The 18617-nt window shown below is 52.8% G+C and overlaps 1 protein-coding gene across 2 annotated transcripts in view; it reads right to left on the reverse strand.

Moving 5' to 3' along the window:
* Evc2 (EvC ciliary complex subunit 2) overlaps window positions 1–18617 on the reverse strand; it is a 50345-nt gene that overhangs the window by 21491 nt on the left and 10237 nt on the right. For both annotated transcript variants that reach the window (XM_090343842.1, XM_090343841.1), the window contains exons 7-13: window positions 15171–15305; window positions 13343–13482; window positions 12032–12356; window positions 7287–7526; window positions 6409–6584; window positions 3695–3854; window positions 1384–1838 (exon numbers count right to left, since the gene is read on the reverse strand). In XM_090343842.1, coding sequence (XP_090199968.1) covers window positions 1384–1838; window positions 3695–3854; window positions 6409–6584; window positions 7287–7526; window positions 12032–12356; window positions 13343–13482; window positions 15171–15305 — 1631 coding nt within the window. The remainder of the gene's footprint in view (window positions 1–1383; window positions 1839–3694; window positions 3855–6408; window positions 6585–7286; window positions 7527–12031; window positions 12357–13342; window positions 13483–15170; window positions 15306–18617) is intronic.

Here is an 18617-nt window from a genome sequence, read left to right on the forward strand (position 1 = left end):
CCATGGACGAGAACCATGAAACTTCCACAAGGAAGACACCACTGATGGGAGCTGCAGGCTCCTCCATCAACTTTTCCTGCATGTTTTGATTCCTCTCGTGGTACTGTGTGCTTCTGAAAGCACCCCAAGAACTCCGTTCTTTCATCTGCATTTTAGAAGCAAGTCAGATGAAGCCCAGAGCAGTTCAGTAACTTTCCTATGCTCACACAGCAGGCAACGCTAGGCCTTGCAACCAGGTCTTTTAGTCTATGTTGCCCGTGTCTCGTTCCACATTGGCTATATTTGGGCTCTTGTAGTTTCTTGTTTGTTTGTTTTTTATCTCATGGGAGTGCAAGCTTTGTGGACTCTGTAATCCCAGCTTGTCAGGGGGGCTGAGATCTGGAGTCTCAAGGCTCCAAGCCAGCCGAAGCAGAAAGGTCGGCACGACTCCCCTATCCAATTAACTAGCAAAAAGGGGGTTAGAGGCAGAGCTGAAATGGTAAAATGCCAGCAAATGTGAGCAAGAAAGCCAGTGTGAAGCTCTAAATCCAAGCCCCAGTGCCCCCCACCCCCAAACACACACTGCACACAGCCTATCCATTAGTTTCAAGTCAGTAAGTACAGCAGCAGTGGGGCCAGCGGTACGTGGCTACATGATTCAGGGTGAAATTTCATACACAGGTTTTATATTAAAATTGACAGTGATTAGAGAATGCCAGGGCCACACAAGAAGAGGGCACAAAAAGGTATCAGTGGGGGGCCAAGGGTTTGGCCTAGTGGTAGAGTGCTTGCCTAGCATGCACAAAGGCCCGGGTTCAATTCCCTGGTACCACATACATAGAAAAAGCCAGAAACTGTGCGGTGGCTCAAGTGGTAGAGCTCTAGTCTTGAGAAAGTCCAAGGACAGTGCTCAGGCCCTGAGCTCAAGCCCAGGACTGGCACACACAAAAAAAGTGACGGTGACTAGAAAATGCCAGGGTCACACAAGAAGACAGTGCAAAAAGGTATCAGTGACCCTGTGCTCCACATCACACCATGCCTGAACATCTGATGATGTAGAAGGGTCTGGAACAGTCTCACACAGGTCCCCTTCCCACCGCTCAGGGTTCCCTACTTACGGAGGGGCCGGGTGTACTGCCAGCTCAGTCCTGAGTAGCAGGTTTCCCATCCCTGAAGGCTCAGGGCCCACCGGTGCCTGACCACTGCGCCTGCTCACGTGGCCACAATGCTTCCTCACATGGCCCTGTGGTGGCTGCAAGAGCCTGGCAGAGCTCTGCTGGCTCTGGATGTGTAACTGAGGCACGCCATCCACCCCATCCACGCCCGGCCGCGCCCCCCTTCAAGGCCTCCCTCCGCCTCCCTCCGCAGCGGGTGGGCCCCATGGCCCCACGCAGGGCCACTCACGAGAAGACCAAGTGGCCCCAGCGCCTCAGCTCGGCCTGTTCCTGCGTGGAGGCCTCTGGGGCGTCATGCTGCAGCCTCTGCTTCACGCCCTGCACGCCCTCCTGGCCTCGCTCCCTCTCCTCCGCCTCTAGCTGTGAGGCCAGGGCCTCCGCGTCCCGCCCGTGCTCCTCCAGGATCTGCTGCAGGAACAGCCAGGGCACGCTGCGCCGGAGCAGCTCCTGCGTCATGGCCGAGCTCTGCAGACGCCGCAGCTCCTCGGTGGCTTTGTCGGACAGCGACAGGGTGAGGGCCCGGAGGTCGTCGAGTGCGGCCCGGTCCAGGTGCTCCTGCAGCTCCTCCAGGGCGGCGCTGTGCTCCACCATCACGCTCCTCCACCTGTGCAGGTACTGGCTGGGGTCCTCGGCGGCTCGGAAGGCCACGCCCAGGCCCACCTGCTCCTTGTGCTGCTCCTTGTGCTGCCCGGGGTTTGAGAGAGGAGTTAGTCAGGGCCCAGCCTGATGGAAGGGATAGAGACTCATTCTAGGGACACGGAAGGATTACAGCCTTTGCGATAACAATCCCACATTCCTTAAGAAAGCAGAATATGGGGGACCTTCCTGCCTGACGCTCATAAAACTTCTCTTGGTGGAGGAGGTAAGGCCTACGGACCCCTGGGTTCCAATCCTGACTCTGCCAATCGCAGGCTGAGTTGACGCAGATGAAGTGTCTTGCCCTCGCTGGGTCTCTGTTTCCTAACCTGTACAACAGGGGCAGTAACTGGACTTGCATCCCAGAAGGGTGGTGCAGATTTCTGAACTATTAAATCCATGCACAGCACTTAGCAAAGTGCACAGTACGGAGACCATACATGTGGTGGCACAATCGGCCTGCGCCAGGCCCACGGGACTGCCAAGTGTGGGATCAGGAGGGGACCAAAAGTGAGTAACTGTGGTCACGTGTCAGCGGCTCACATCTGTAATCCTAGCTCCTCAAGATGAGGAGGTTTGAGGTTCACCGGTCATAGCCAGCCCAGGCAGGGAAGTCTGTGAGACTCGTACCTCCAATTAATCCCCTAAAAGCCAGGCGTGGTAAAGTGCTAACTGAGCAAAAAAAGCTCCAGGACAGTACTCCGGTCTTTAGTTCAAGCCCCATGATCACCACACACACACACACACACACAGTTAACACAACACCCAGGTACCTGAGCAAGACCTGTGTTTTATCAGGTGAGGAAATGGGGTTCGGGAAAGACCTGGCATGCAACACATACGCACGCACGCATGCACGCACGCACGCATGCACAGTTTTAATTCCATTGTACAGGAACCGGATAGGGTCCTTTAGTTCACAAGTCCTGGAAGACCAGAGGACCTGCGATTCCTTCTTCCAATATTTTACTGACTTGAATATCTTCGGTGAGTGTGTTCAGGACTGGAAACACAACATGTACTTGTTCTAATCCCTTGACAATGTTTATCCCAAGTGGCTACAAACTGGTGGCTCACACCTGTCAATCCTAGCTACTTAGGAGGCTAAGGTCTGGGAGACCACAGTTCAAAACCAGCCGGCACAAACCATGTCTACAAGATTCCACCTCCAGCTCACCAGAAAAACACCAGACAGGAGGCACAATGCCAGCAGTGAATAAGAGAGTCTGGTGAGAGCACAAGGCCCTGTGTGCAAGACTTAGTACTAACACACACACACACCACACACACACACACACACACACACACCAGTAACGGCGCTTGAACTCAAGAACCTAGGGGCTGTCCCTTAGCTTTTTCACTCAGGGCTGGTACTCTTGCACTTGAACCATAGATCCACTTCTGCTTTATTTGTTTTTTGGGGGGGTTGGAGATGAAAGTCTCATAGACTTTCCTGCCTAGGCTGTCTTTATACTGTGACCTTCCACTCTCAGCCTCCAGAGTAGCTACAACTACAGGCACAGCCACAGTGCCCAGCTTAAGCTCTCTGTGCTTCAGCATAGTCACTTGAATTAAAATTAAAAAGAACAGATGTCATAATCTCCACATGGGGTCAGTGACAAGATTAAAGCAAGCTACTGCACAGCCTTGAGCAGTGCTAAGTCAACCATCAATAAGCACCAAGGCCGTCCTTAGTCACGCAGACCAGACTCTCACCCTGGACCAGGCAGAAATGAACTGCAACCCACTACTGCCTGGGAGCAGGGGATCCCCAGCATTCCAGCTGCAGACACCCTATCACCGGGCCTGCCCGAGTGTCCTCGGTGTGTGGACAGCAATGGCCGCCACTCAGGGCCCGCGTGGCCAGGGCCCCTGCAGGATTAACAGCACGATGCCCTACGTACCTTGTGTAGCAACTCTCGCCTTCTCTTCGTGATTAGCTTTTGACACAGCTTTTTCTTTTCCTGCTTCAAGTCATTCTCCAACTTCTGCTTTATAGAAAAGACTTCGGTCTGGGCCCGTTCCAAGAGCAGTTCCATCTGATCATCATCCAAGTACCCCGCCCTATGGGGAAAAGACAAAGCTGGAGGGCGCAGGCTCCAAACCCACCTTCCACTTGACTGGCCGTGGCTGAGGAGCTCCAGGCTTGTTCAGTCTGAATTTGAAATCGCTCCCCCTTCAGAAGGAGGAGCAACTCAGACATGACTGGAATACCAGCGAAGTCACTGATTGTCCAGGCAGATGGGCAGAGAAAGCCCAGCCCAGAACACATGTCTCTTAGGAAAAAATTGCTGAGAGAGTGACATGAAGGGGGATTGGAGACAGAGAACTTTCCAAGAGGTGACAGTGGCTCAGGAGGCTGGTGCCAGGAGGAGCAGACATAGGAATGACTCCAGGGCATCCCTGAACCCCTGACGTCTGGGTGGGAGACTAGGATGTACTCCAGACAACAACAGACTGTAAACAATGATCTCTGACTGTGGTCACCAGGTCTCTGAAGAACTCACGTGACATTGAACTGCTAGTAAGATGGCGTACTAACTTCAAGAGGTGATTAACGATGAATGCTGCTATGGAAGGATGGTAGCTAGAGGAGAGCATGGCCCTTGAGGGCGGGTGGGCCTGTTTCCAGCTCTATCAAGTGATTCAATGCCTCCTGACACCCTGTGAGTGGCAAAAAGCTCTTCAACTAACCTGGCCCCTCACTCTCAAACCATGAGCCGAATGACCGCCACTGGGTTATAATTTACCCAGGCGGTGGCCTAGTATCTCAGCAATAGCAAAGGCCCAAAGCAGCTCAGGAATGCGGGTTGCCACCCTAATGTGGGTCTAGGCCAACTCTCCAAGGTCCCACGCAGAACAGAAAAACAGAGGAAGGAGAAACTGGCCCCTGGCTTGCAGCTTTTCGGCTTGCAGGGGTCTCTCCAACCTTCCCCTGCCATGGACTGCAAGTGGCGTCAGGGGCCCCTGGCTTCTCAGCAGAGCTTCTGACATGGACTGCACGGTACCACCGGTTTTCCTGGGGCAGAATTCCAGCTCATAGAGTGCACATGGTGGGACTTCCAGGCTCCGTCATCACATAATTGTTGGTTTCTTCCGAGTTTCCCTATGCCAGCACTGTTGGTTCCGCTCTTCTGAGAGTCCTGACTGTCACATGGGTGCCAGGTCCACTCTGCTCCCATCACCACAACCCTGCCGCTCTGGGCGGTGTCCCCAGCTCAGCACTGCACAGGCTGACAGGAAGCTTCCAGAAGGAATAGGTGGAAGATATATGCTTTAGAAACTCACATCCCGGCCAGCCTTTCAAACCAGAATATTAAAACAAGAGCACAGCCAATCCTCTCCTGGCAAGTGCTCACTGTAGATAGGCAGTTGCTGGCATCTGCAGGGCACAGAACCTTCCTGTGTTTCTGTTCCCTTCACTTCAGCACAGACTAATCAGGAATGTGGAGCAAACTGCAGGGCTGAATTCATGAACAGCTTGCTCGGGGGAGTGACTGCATAATTCCCACCTCGCAGAATCCTTACGGAGGCAGCCTCTGCATAAAATGACCTCCAGCGTAGAACCAAGTCCTTCCCTGTTCACTTCAGAGCTCGAGGTCTGGAGAAAACACAGATTGTTGTAAGGAAGTTTGTGCAAGCAATAGAAGATCAGGAGCCCTGCTGAGAAGTGGGGAACCCGAGACGTCCCTTAACCCTGTGGTACCCCAGTCCTGTAGGGAAGAATCCCCAGCCCTTGACAAGCCTCTACTTGACAGTGGCAAAGGCGAATGCTAGAGCCAGGGTGTTCTTTCATGAGCTTCTCCACATGTCACGGCTGAGAATTTGCCATGTGTAATCCAGAATGGGCAAGCACAGCAGCTTGGAAGTCAGCTGGGTGAGGTGCCGCAGAAGTTGAATGGCTGCCTGGGAGCAGAGCAGTGCACAGCTCTGGTATGTCCTTGAGCGTGGTTTCCAGCCATGGGCTCCGAGTTAATGCATGCTTCCTCCCTCGAGGGCTTTGTAACATGGAGGCATTAACGGAAGGATATGAAAGTCAGGAGGAGTGGTCTGACTGGAGGAAGCAGGTCATTGGGATATGGCCTTGGGGCCTCCCGTCCTGGCTACTTCCTGATCCCCCCTTCTCTGCCTCCTGACCTCCATGAGCTCAGCTGCTCTGATCCACCACCGTCTGAACCTCGGACCCAGGGGAGGATCTCCTCCCTTTAGGTCCATCAATGGTTATCTTGGCTACTATGGATGCTTTCCAAATCTATGCTGTTGCACAACATCTCTACAACCAGACAATTTACCTTCAGAATGAAGTACAAGGAAAGCACCCCTGCTCATGCCTGTCATCCTAGCCACTGGGGAGGCTGAGATCTAAGGATCGAGATGCAAAGCCGGTCCATGCAGAAGAGTCCAGGAGACATGTATGGCCAATTAACCACCAAAAACACTGGAGAAGAGCAGTAGCTCAAATGGTAGAGCAACAGCCTTGACCAAAACAGTAAGGGAGAGCATCCAGGCCCCTCAGTTCAAGCCCCAGGACCAGCGCGCACACACACACACACGCAGCAGTGGTGGCTGAGCACCGGGCAGGGGCCCACGGTGCCTCCCAGGGTGGAAGCCTGGTTACCTCTCATGCCTCTGGATGAGGAGCGTCAGCTGGGAGGCTGCAGCATGGAGGAGGCCCTGCACCCGGGTCTCTGTGGACTGCAGGCTCTGGACCAGATACTCTCTGTGGCCAAACCTCTTACTTAGATGGTACCTCTTAGTAGCCTGAAGGAAGTCCATTAACTCCTCTACATTCTCCTATTTAAAAACAGATATACATATACTTTCAGCCAGGTGCTGGTAGCTCACGCCTGCAATCTAAGCTATTTAGGAGGTTAAGATCTCGGTATCATGGTTCAAAGCCAGGCAGGACTAGAACATTTGTGAGACTCTTAGTTCCAGTTAGCCAGCAGAAAACCGGAAGTGGAGCTGTGGCTCAAAGTGGCAGAACACAAGCCTTGAGCACAAGTGCTCAGAGACCTGGCCCAGACAGTTGAAGCCCAATGACTACCAATGCATACGTACGTATATACTAACATGCATGCATACATACATGTATGCACATATATATTAGGTATGTTCCATTATGGTGCAGAGAAATCTTTGTAAACTTTTAAAATCCGTGTTCCCTTTTAGAGACAGCCTGGAATTAAGCCCTCTCACCTCCACACCATAACGAATACATCCAAGATGACAAGGTCAACGCCAGCCATCGTGCCTACTTCACAGGAAAGGAGACTGAGGCTCAGGGAAATTGAGTGATCCGCCCAAGGACACATGATGGAGGAGGAAATTAGCACCGCCCAGGTCCACTTAAGCCCAAGGCCTGTGCTCAGACCACCCGCTGGCCCCTACATCAGAGGGAAGAGTCAGCTCACGGCCGCCCCCAGTGGCCAGCCAGGGCATAACTGGAGGAAGAGAATTCCCAGAAGCCCAGGGTGAGCCTGACTGGGGTATCACCTGGATTGCAGAATAATCTTGCAGCAGGATTTCAGCCGCCTCTGGCTTCAGCTCCCCTTTGAAAACTGCACTTTTTATCTGGGTGAAGAAGATACTCTGTAGCTCGCTTCTCTGGAAAACAGCCAGCTGCCTGTGCGCCTGTGCAAAGTCTTCCTCTTGGTCCAGAGCCAGGGATCTCATGAGGTGCTCCTGCTCCAGGCTGTGCAGGCTCCGCAGAAGGCTGCTGCACTCCGCGGCTGACTGTGGAAAGAGCGAGAAGCGGAGACCCATGCCACGTGGAGCACAAAGGCGCATCACACTTGACCCACGCATACGCCATGAGGCGTACTCGTGTCCAGGAGTATTGAGCATGCACATAAGACACATATACTGCGCAACACACGTGATAACACATGCGAATGCACACATACGTACTCACACATGCACAGACCCACAGGCACATGCATATATGGATGGCTCACACCCAGCCACACGATGCACACCTGTGCACATGCACACACACACTTCAGGAGCCCTGCGCGATGCAGCTGCAGCCTGCCGCCCCACTGTCTGTTTTTCCAGAGCTATCATAACGTAGAAAATTCATTGAGGTGAAAATCCAACCGCTTTCAAAAAGAGTCCACCATTAAAAATGAAAGAAGGAAATTTCGGGAGTGTGAACGGATTGCACAATTAAGACTCTCGGATTATTTCCATCCTCATCTTTTGTTCTCACCCTAGCTGAAGAGAGAAATAACAGCAATCAGACCTAAGATGCGATCCTTTAGGCAGAGAAATGGCACTGGCTGCCTGCGTGGGGAGTGGTCCCGAGGAGGAAGGAACCCCGACTACAGCCGCTCCCCCATCGCAACAAGACCCCACCTGAGTAGGAGCTCCCCGTCACTCCTCAGGCAGGTGGTTCCCCAGGGTGACCGGGCCCCTGCCCCCGTGTGTATGCCGTGGGACTGCCATCTCTTTGGAGAATGAGGAGTCACTCCTGAGGGAGGCACTCAGGCCACGCAAAGCCCATCCTAGGTGGGCCTGACGTGGAGGGGACTGAAGGACTGACAGCCCCTCTCCACTGCCTAGAGAAGCCAAATAGCCATGTGGTGAATTGTCCACAGCCAAGGGAAGCTTCGGGAAACCGAGAGCCTCCAGGAGTGGGAACCTGCCCACTGGGTGAGAAAGGCAGGACCAGACCCTGAGCTCCAGGTAAGGCCATGCTGGTGAGCTGTGGTGCCCACGTCGACTGTGACATCACCGGAAGCTGCCGTTTTAAACTACGGAGTGAGGGTGACTTGTCACCCGGCCAACCAGGGGCAAGGACAGACCCTCAGGCTCAGATCAGTGAGGGCCTCTCCCTAACACCCCCCCACCCCCACACATACACACACTGCTCAGGGCACAGGAAGGCTGTCAAAGCAAACTGGGGTCTGTGTTCTGCGGCCCCACTGGTGACGGACACTTCACATGTAGCTGGAACCTGGGGTGAGAGTCCATGAGACTCTCTTCTCCCTGGAGAAGAGTCTACTGGAGCTGTGGTTCAGGTGATAGCACACTAGCCTGGAGCACGAAATCTCAGGGACAGTGCTCAGGCCCTGAGTTCAAGTTCCAGGACTATCTCACACACACCACAGGCTGGTTGATAAAGGAATCCTGGGTCACTCAGCTGTACAGAAATGAGATTTCCTTGATTCAAGGACAGATTCACCAGCAGCCCCTATGGTCTCAGGACCCCAACCCTGGGCATTTTATAGGGAATTAGCTGTTGCCGAGGCCAGCCTACCACTAAAGGCCTACCGTAGGGATGGAACTGCAGCTGGAAGCCCTAAGCTTCCGTTTGCTTGAAACCATAGATAAAAAGTATGGAATTAAATTCATTTTGTTTTCACAAGCCAGGACCACACACACACACACACACACACACACACACACACACGCACACACGATAGTCTTTGACCCAGCTCACCCCTGTGGCACTGGTGAGACTAAACCCCAAAACATGTATGTGCACGCTCGCTGCAGGCCTGCAAGGCAGGGAGGTCATACGTGAAGGAGGGAGGCCGCCGGCATGTGAGACACTGGGGAGTGGAGGAGACTGGAGCCAAGGACAGCAAGCCAGCCTTGCCCACACGGACAACTGCCCCAGCCCACCAAAGGGGGCGCTGCTGCTGGAATACAGCCCCACATGGCCAAATCTCCCAGTTCTTTAAGAGGAACTAGAAACCTCAGTTTCCAAATAGCTTTATATTCCTGCTACTACCAACAAACACACACTCTAAAGTAGTACTACAGGAGCGAGGGCTTACCAGCAGATCTTCCCAAGACTTTCCGGGGGGGGGGGGGGAAGAGGGCTGTGGGTGGGTTGTAGCCAGCTGTCCCAGAGCCACGTCACACACCATCAAAAATGTGAAATCCCACTCAGGCAATTATGACTGTGCTCAATTATGTTGCTTGTACTCAATTTAGCAATTCAAGCAGATTGTAAAACCACCTCACCAAAAGAAACCCATCTGAGTGGATTCAGTGGACGAACTCTCCCATATAATGAGCTTTTCCTCTCAGATGCTCATATGGGAGTCGGGAGGCTCCAGAGACACTGGGCCTCGCCCAGGCTTCTGTCTTGGTGCAAATGCAGGGACCAGAGGGGAAGCAAGCCTGGGGGTGAACAGGGAAGCAGGCAGAGGTCGAGGAGGCGGCAGGCCCTGGGGAGTCCATGTGTGGGTGGAGCGGGGCTCAGATCAATGCCTGGCGACGACCCCAGAGGCATGGAGAGCCAGCAGGAGTTTAACCAAAGGAAGAGGAGCCTCTCCTAGAGGGCCCCACACACCTGCCAGCATTCTTGGCGGGACCTCTGGCCTCCGGAATCACAAAAGGACACCTTTCCATTACGGTATGCCACAAAACTCACAGTTAATGCATTCTGACAGGCAAAGCCAATACAGAAACAAATACGGACGTCAAACATTCCACAGTCCACGCACTGAACACAGAGGACTTGAAGGCAAGGACGGTCTCCGGCACGAAGAGTCTTCCTCACGCTCTCCTGCTCAGCAGACGCCGGAGCAAAGACCTGAGTGCCAACACTGCAACCGGATGTCTAGTTATTCCCTGCGAGGGCTTCTGCGTGGGCCACGGAGGGGCCAAGAGGGGCCCGGAAGTGGAATCCAAGATCAAGTTTCCAAGCAGTCGAAGGGCCTCCCCAGGACGGCAGGTGCCCCAGATGGGCTACATAGGTTCAAGGCCACCTGATCAAGCCATTTCTTCCCCAGAGGAAGGCAGACGCATGTTTCTCTAGCACTCCTGAGGACGCTCTGCTTCTTTCAAGGCAGAAAGAAGAAAAAGCCCTGCTCTGACCAGCATAAGCAGCCTGCAGAGGGCCCATACGGGACCTCTGAGGGCCGTGCAGGGTACCCCACCTGCTGCCAGGGCACGCTGAGAGGTGAAGCCACTGGACATAGAAAGGCTAAGGCCACTAGGCATCAGTGACTCAGGCCTGTAATCCTAGCTACCAGGAGCTGAGATCTGAGGATCGCAAGCCCAGGAAGGAAAATACAAGCCAAAAATAGCCACAAGGAGAGATGTGGCCCAAGTGGTAGAAGACCAGCCTCATGCAAAACAGCTCAGGGACAGTACCTAGGCCTGAGCTCAAGCCTCACAACCAGCATACAAACAAATAAAAAGTAACAGTTAAGATTATCAGCAGTAAGCCATTCACGGTGGCTCAACCTATAATCCTAGCTACTCAGGAAGAGGCTGAGATCTGAGGATCAAGGTTCAAAGGCAGCCCGGGCACAAAAGAACCTGAAACTCTTATCTCCAATTAACCCCTAGAAAACAGGTAGTGGGGCTTGGCTCAAGGGTAGGGCGGTAGCCTTGAGCTGAAGAGCTCAGGGCCAGCACCCAGGCTGAGTTCAAGCCTCGTGACCGCCCCCCCCCCCCAAAAAAAGAAGATTATCAGGAGCGTATCTAGGCTGTGCACAGGAATGAACTGTGATTTAGTGGTCGGTAGTCTAGACAAGAATGCACTCTGTCACCACACATATCTGTGAACCAACTCTGCAAGTAGAGCCTCTCTTCTACTCCCAAGACCTGCCTTGCGCCATGGACAGAGCTCTGGTGTGCACGGCTGGCTTCACATGCATTCAGAGCATTCAATGCATGGCCCTCCAATGGCTCAGTGTAACTCTCCTTCAATGCACCATGCACTCCTTGAATACCAGAACCATACCTCATCAACTTTACCTACAGTTCCCAAGATAGTAAGTAGTCAATAACTGTTTGGTAAATGAATCCTGGGTGGATGGATGGATGGATGGATGGATGTATGAGTTGTAGATGGATAGGTAGATAGATGTGTGGAGGGACAGATGTGTGTGTAGATGAATGGGTTTGTGGGCAGGAGGTGACTGGATTTCTAGGTGAGTAGAAAGATGGATGAGGGATGGGAGATGGGTGAATGGATGGATGGGTGGCTGAAAGCACCAATGGACAGATGAATGGATGGATGGGCAGAGAGGTGGGTGGAAGAATGAATGGGTGGATAAATGGGGCAGACAAGGGGATAGATGGATGGGTAGATGGATGGTAGACCGATGAACAGACCTGATGGACAGATGGTGCATGGATGGATGGGTTGGATCAATGGATGGATGGATGCACAGATGGATGAATGCATGGATGCACGGACAGACACATGGGCAGGTGGGCAGATAAAGCATCTCTGAGGTGGGTGAGGAACATGAATGCTCTTGGAGCTGACATACCCGCTCACTAACTCGTTTCAGCAGCTCTTCAGCTTCCTCCATCGCCACCATCTCCCTCTGATACTGGCTTTCGGTCTTCTTTCTTGCATCCAGGTCACATTCAGCTGTCAGAGCTAACATCTTCCGGTCATACTCCTCCCGAATCTCATTTTCCAACAGCAGAAACTGTTTTTTGAAGGCGGCACCCATCCTCCTCTCTGCCTGGGGGCTGAGGTGGCCGCTGCTGGTCAGAGTCTTCAGCAGAAGGACAATGATATCCTTGCTGATTTGGGTTCGGCAAGCCTCCAGGTCTGCATCTGCTCGATTCAGGGTTGCAATCTCCAACCTGTGCAACACAGAGGTCAAAAGAACTCCATCACACAGAGCCAACACCAAACCAAGAGCCCCTTGAGTGCTGACTGCAGGTAAGGACTCCTTGCCCCCACCCACTCTTCTCCCTTTCCTCCTTCATCTAGATTCTGAAGGTCAGTCACTGAAATAGTCTGTGAGGTTCCATGATAGAACAATAGGGACAAGACACATGTAAAGGGGTTGGGAATATGGCTTAGTGGTAGAGTGCTTGCCTAACGGGCATGAAGCCCAGGTTGGATTCCTCTGTACCACACATACAGAAAAACAGGAAGTGGTGCTGTGGCTCAAGTGATAAAGCACTAGCCTTGTTCAAAAAAAAGTTCGGGGGCAGTGCCTAGGCCCCGAGTTCAAGCTCCAGGACTGGCAAAACAAACAAACAAAAACCCATATATAAGACACGGTCTTTGCCAATAGGAAGATGACCAAGCAGATGTGAATGTTTCTGAAGGATTTAAAAAAAACAAAGTTTACTTGACCTTATGGTAAATTAACAATCAATATATGGACATGACAATTAAGTAGATTGTTGTGCCTAGATGAGATCTGGATATAGGAAAATAATCCATTTTTTGAAAAAGAAAAACACTAAGGAAATGTGAAGAAAACGGCTTTACTTAGTAGCAACAAATCAATAGTTGGTTCACCAAGTATGGCAACTTATCATAGTGATTTGAGATCTTAACCATAGGAGACTTGGTGTGTTACTGTTCCAATTTTTCTGATAGATCTAAAGCTGATCTAAAAGTAAAATCTACCTGAGAAGCAGACGGAAAGAGCTTCACAGGGTCCCAGCATTTAGAAGGAACGTCCTCATTGGTACACCATCAGACATGTGATAACACAACAGCCTGAACACCAAAACAGCTGTGTCTGTGTTATGTCAGTTACGCTTCTCTAAAGCTAGAAAAACAGAGGTGGAGTATTTTCCATCCACGTAGGACCCGGCTTCTGTCAACTTACTCTTCCAAGGCCTGGAGCATGCTCCCGGGGTCCTCGGAGGCCAGGATGGTCACCACTTGGTCGTTCAGGGAAAGGTCCTCGCTCACGCCGTCAGCCAAGGCAAATGGCGAGGGCTCCACCTTGTTTTCGAGGTGCCGATCCTGCAGCAGAGGTATGGAGAGAAGGGCTGTGTGGGCTTTACCAGGAACACCACATGCTGGGGACACTTAGGAAAGAAGATAGGGCTCAGTGTCACCTGTACCACCTCCTTGAGGTGACCACGTCTCATCAAAGAAAGGCTTGGACAGGGCGCTATGTGGGTAAAACAAAGCAGAGGGAGGAAAAGCCATTTCTCCCCAAACAGACTTCAGAAAGCGTAACTGACATTCTGACAGATCTGGCTGGCTTCTCGGCAACATGGGACCACAAAGCAGAGGAGCTGGAAAGACACTGGAGACAGCTCAGCCAACTCTGAATGCAGACATGTCTCTGTCCTCTGATCATTCCTGTGTAGAAAGGGGTGACGGCTGCAGTCAATGTCTGGGAACTCCTGCCCTCGTGCCAGAGGGACTGGCTTAGATTCTTTGCTTGTGCCACCTTGGAAGTGTCAAAACGGCAGTGCCAGTGTCCACTGTGCACACAAAGAAGCTGAGGATCAGCATGGAGAAAGAAAAGCAGAAGAAAGCAGCCTGGGGCCCTCCCCTGTCCATGCAGCATGGAGCTGTCTCCTGTTTTACAGGGCATTGTCTCATGGCCGCTTTGTCCTGAGCGCTGCACGTCTCTGGGGTCTTGAGGCTTGAAACAGCTCGTGCTCTGCTCTTCCCCCACAGCTCTGGGGATGAATCCCATCCTCTGTCAAGGAAGCAGGGCACGCGGGATCCTCCCGGCGGACGACTGCCTGGGGACACTGTGTACCAGGTCTGATCACACAGGCATTGCCCATCCCCTCACATCTGCCCCCCAAGAAGACAGGGCTCACTTCACTTTGAAATGGCAGTGCTCGCTGGGCGCCCGCCCGTCGCTGCTACCTGTCATCCTAGCTACTTGGGAGCCTGAGATCTGATGACTATGGTTCAAAGCAAGCCTGGGCAGGAAAGTTTGTGAGACTGTCATCGCCAATAAACCACCAGAAGACTGGACATGGAGCTGTGGCTCAAAGTGGTGGAGTACTTACATTGGGCAGAAAAGCCCAGGAACAAGTGCTGAGTTCAAGACCCATGACCAACAATAACAACACAAAAAGCTGTCAGCATTCCCCTCCAGGAGGCAGGGACAGATGCACAGTGGCCGTCCTTGGCTGGAACGGGGTCTCCTGCATCGAGACTGAGGTCCCAGGACACAGGTCCCAGCCTGGGCTCTGCCAACCTCAGCAAGCTGCTCAGGCCTCCGTTTCTTCTAGACATGGAGAGGGACAAGGACACAGGGGACCTCCTCAGGGGTTGGGCCTGGGGTGATCCTGAGTCACTGCAGTTGCAGCCTGCGAGGTCCACAAGGAAAACACACAGCCAAGAGACATCTGAAATGTTCCTGACACAGGAAGGACAAGAATCCAAGATGATGGGTGTGCCTGCAGCACTGATGGAGCCCCAGTGTCCACACGTATTAACATGTGACACCGCACCCCATGAGTCTGTATCGATACTCTGTGTTCACCCACACAGAGAGCTTCCAGAAAGAACTAGTGATGGGAAGGCACCCAGAGAAGCACACCAATCTCTGAGGGACCTGGATGAGGGCACTGACCCATAGATCAAGCCTTGAGACCTGCCAGGAGGGCAGGTGAGCCCCACATTATCACCGCCAAACAAGCACCCCTCCAGCTCCCTCCGGGACACGCCAGGAGACTCACCAGGCGCCTAGCCAGGGCACTTCCCTGCAGACAGCGGCACCGCACCAGGAAGATAAGCGCAGCCCAGCTCAGCACAAGGAACACGACGAAGGAGACCACAAAGCCCAGGGCATGGAGACCGTGGCTGGGCAGAACCTGCAGGCACAAGGGGTACACCTATACAACCCCAAATCTATGAAATGTCCTGAGACAGAAGTCAGGTTGGTTGTCACCAGGAGCAGGGAGGGAGGATTCTTCCTTCTGGGGTGTTCGAGATGAGAATGTTCTGGAACTAGATAAGGGTGATAGACAACATTGTGAACACACTCAATATTGTGTAAGTTATCACACACACATACATACACACAAAAAAAACCAACAAATCTACAATAACAGGGCTCTAAAGCATGCTAGAATCAAGTGAGTCATCTGAGATGGTGGAACAGTGTAGGAAAATCCAAGACTGTCAGTAGATGTAGTTTCTGAATGACGTGTAAGGTTCTGGAGAGGAAGAGGGCACAATGTCCCTTAAGGTATGCAGCTGGAGCTGACGGGACCCAGCAGAGGACCAAAGCTAACTAAACTCAGCCCCCAAGCTTTCACACCTGAGGACACCCCCAAATCGGTGCAGTGAGAGACCCACCACTGATCACTGGCAGTGCGGAGTCTAAATGGCTCATTGTTTTGGAATTCAAAAAGAAGGGATAGTGGGGTGCTCCCCCCAGCACCCTCATTCCCTTTCCTCCCTGCTACCCCATGCATCACACGCTGGCCCTGGAAAAGCCTCCCGAGTTCTCTCGCCACCGTTATGGAGAGCGCCGGGAGACAAACACACCCTTCAGAATCCAAGAGTGAGTCACAAAGATATACAGAAAAAATGTGAGTTTTCTCCCCCAATCCTGGGGCCTGAGCACTGTCCTCGGGCTTTCTCAAGGTTAGAGCTCTGCTACTTGAGCCACAGCACCACTTTCAGCTTTTTTTTTTTTTTTGCCAGTCCTGGGCTTGAGCTCAGGGCCTGAGCACTGTCCTTGGACTTTCTCAAGGCTAGAGCTCTACCACTTGAGCCTCAGCTCCACTTCCGGCTTTTTTCTATGTATGTGGTACCGAGGAATCGAACCCGGGTCTTCATGCATGCTAGGCAAGCACTTTAACCACTAGGCCAAACTCCCGGCCCCACTTTTGGCTTTTTCTATGTGTATGGCACCAAGGAACCAAATCCAGATCTTTGTGCATACTGGGCGGGCATTCTACCACTAGGCCAAACCCCCAACCTTGTGGGGAGTTTTGACTTCAATTATGAAACAAATGGACTCAAAGACGTGCACAGAGAAGCAAGCATTTGCGACAGTTCACTCACGGTGGGAATGCTGCTTCCTCCAGCATCTCTGTGTGTGGGGAGCCTGGGAAACAGAAGGGGGCCAGCCATCCAGAGGGTCATTTATTAAATCCTGCCCACCCACTCCCCAAAGCACAGGGGAAGATAGAAGGACACTCAAGACCGTGACCATGACCTCCTTGGAAAAAGTTTTGTTTGTTTGCTTTATAATTCTGTTGGAATCCTTTGCCTTGAGAAGCAGAGAGCATGAGGGTTTGCTAAGTGGAGAGGCAGCCATGAGGTCCCCAGTGGGGAATCTGGATGACCCCAGACATAGACACCACACCTCCTAAGACAGCCTGGCTGGTCCTACAGTGCCCTGCGCAGAGCGTGGATGAGGAACACAGCTCTGTTCCCCATAGCAATGGCGTGGCTGCACTATCAGGACCCTGGTCAGTTCCCAGACTTGTCTAGACCTGAACTTGTGCTCAAAAATGAGACACTAGGACTAGATCATCTTTAAGAGAGCAAGAATTACTTGTCTGATATGAGCAAAGACATCTCACACGCCACCTGGAGGAAGCATCTGTGTCACAGTGAAGGGGGACACCCAGTGAAGGTTCCCTCCTCTGGAAAGCTTGGGTGTGCCCTCCCCTCCCTGGCCCGCCCCCCTCGTCCGTCCTCAGCACACACACCCTCCACTGCCCGTCACATATCCAGGTCTCAGTGTGCACTGTGTGTCAGTGTGATTCAGTGGAGGGTGGAAGGGTATGGGCGGGTATCCATGTCCCCACGCTGTCAAGCTCCATTCCTCAGAGTTTCGTCTTGGGCCGAGCAGGCCTAGGGGGCATCTGAATGTTAGATCATACTAAGTGCCTGAAGCAGCTCCTTGGCGTCGCTGAGGTGAGGAGCCTGGCTGGCGTGCGCTACTTCACTGAGGAGGGATGCACGTGGCTCATGGCTTCTGAGCCCTCAGTCCATCGTGGCAGGGAGGGCAGGAAGAAAAGAAGAATGGACTTCATGATGGACAGGAAACAGACAAAGACTTCCAGGAGAGGCCTAACCAAGAGAGAGCCCACGGGCTCACCCTCACAGACCACCTCCTCCCATGAGGCCACGCCTCCACCCGGAGATACCAGAGAATTATGAAGCCATCCGGGGACTAGTTGGGTAATTAAGTCAGAGTCTGGAGGATCCAGCCAGCAGCCAGGCCTCAGGTATGTGGGCGGCTGGGAACGTTCCTTATTCAAACGACAGCAACAATATAGGCGCGATTTTCGCAGAGCACCTGGTATAGAGTTGTTCCCATGGGTTTCTGATGACATCAGTGGCTATCACTGATGCCAATCGAGGCCTACAAAACAACCTGCACTGATCAGAGGGCTTGACCAGGATTGATCGGTTACCACGGCAACCACCTCAAGCTCTAGGAACTACCATTTTCTCTCTCATTTCACACTTGGAGAAACTGAGCCCCAAGGAGGCTGGTAACATACCCATGGTCACACACTAGTGGAGGGGGGCAGGGACTGGAGCCAAGCTTTCTCATCCCCAAGCCAGCTGTGCCACGGCACTGGATAAAGGTAGTGCAGGGACTTTCCATGGCCACACTGGTTACAGCTGCTGGAATGGGTCCCCAGCTCAAAGATACCAGGACAGGGGCAGCCTGCATCTGAGATGGGCCCTGCTTCCTATATTTCCCCTTACAATAGGAGGCAAGGACCAGCATGAGGAGGCGGGCCATACATATCTACAAGTCCTATGCCATTTATTAGTCATGTGGTGACTGCCACCTTCTCCAAGGACCAGCAGTCCTCACTGTGGATGACAACCATCTCCGTCGAGGGTGTTTGTTGGAGGGGGTCACCTCAAGGTCAGGTACTTGAGGAATGCAGAACGAATCAAGACAGGACAGTCCTTCCCCTGGAGCTCAGAAAACAGCACAGGGAACTGTGACCTTGTCCTGCTGCTGCCCCATACAATGATAGACCTGCTGAAACTCGTCCTGCCCCCTCCCGTTCGCCCTTCCATTCTCCACAGGGTTCTGGTTGATGCCGTGGCGCTGGGCTCATGGTTCTCCCCCAGGGATCTATGAGCAGACAGCCTGGGCACAACACTCTCGCACTTTCCAGTCAGGCAAGAGAACAGCTGAC

This window comes from Megascapheus bottae, chromosome 13 (assembly GCF_031878675.1).
Source record: "Megascapheus bottae isolate mThoBot1 chromosome 13, mThoBot2.hap1, whole genome shotgun sequence".
Classification (NCBI taxonomy): domain Eukaryota; kingdom Metazoa; phylum Chordata; class Mammalia; order Rodentia; family Geomyidae; genus Megascapheus; species Megascapheus bottae.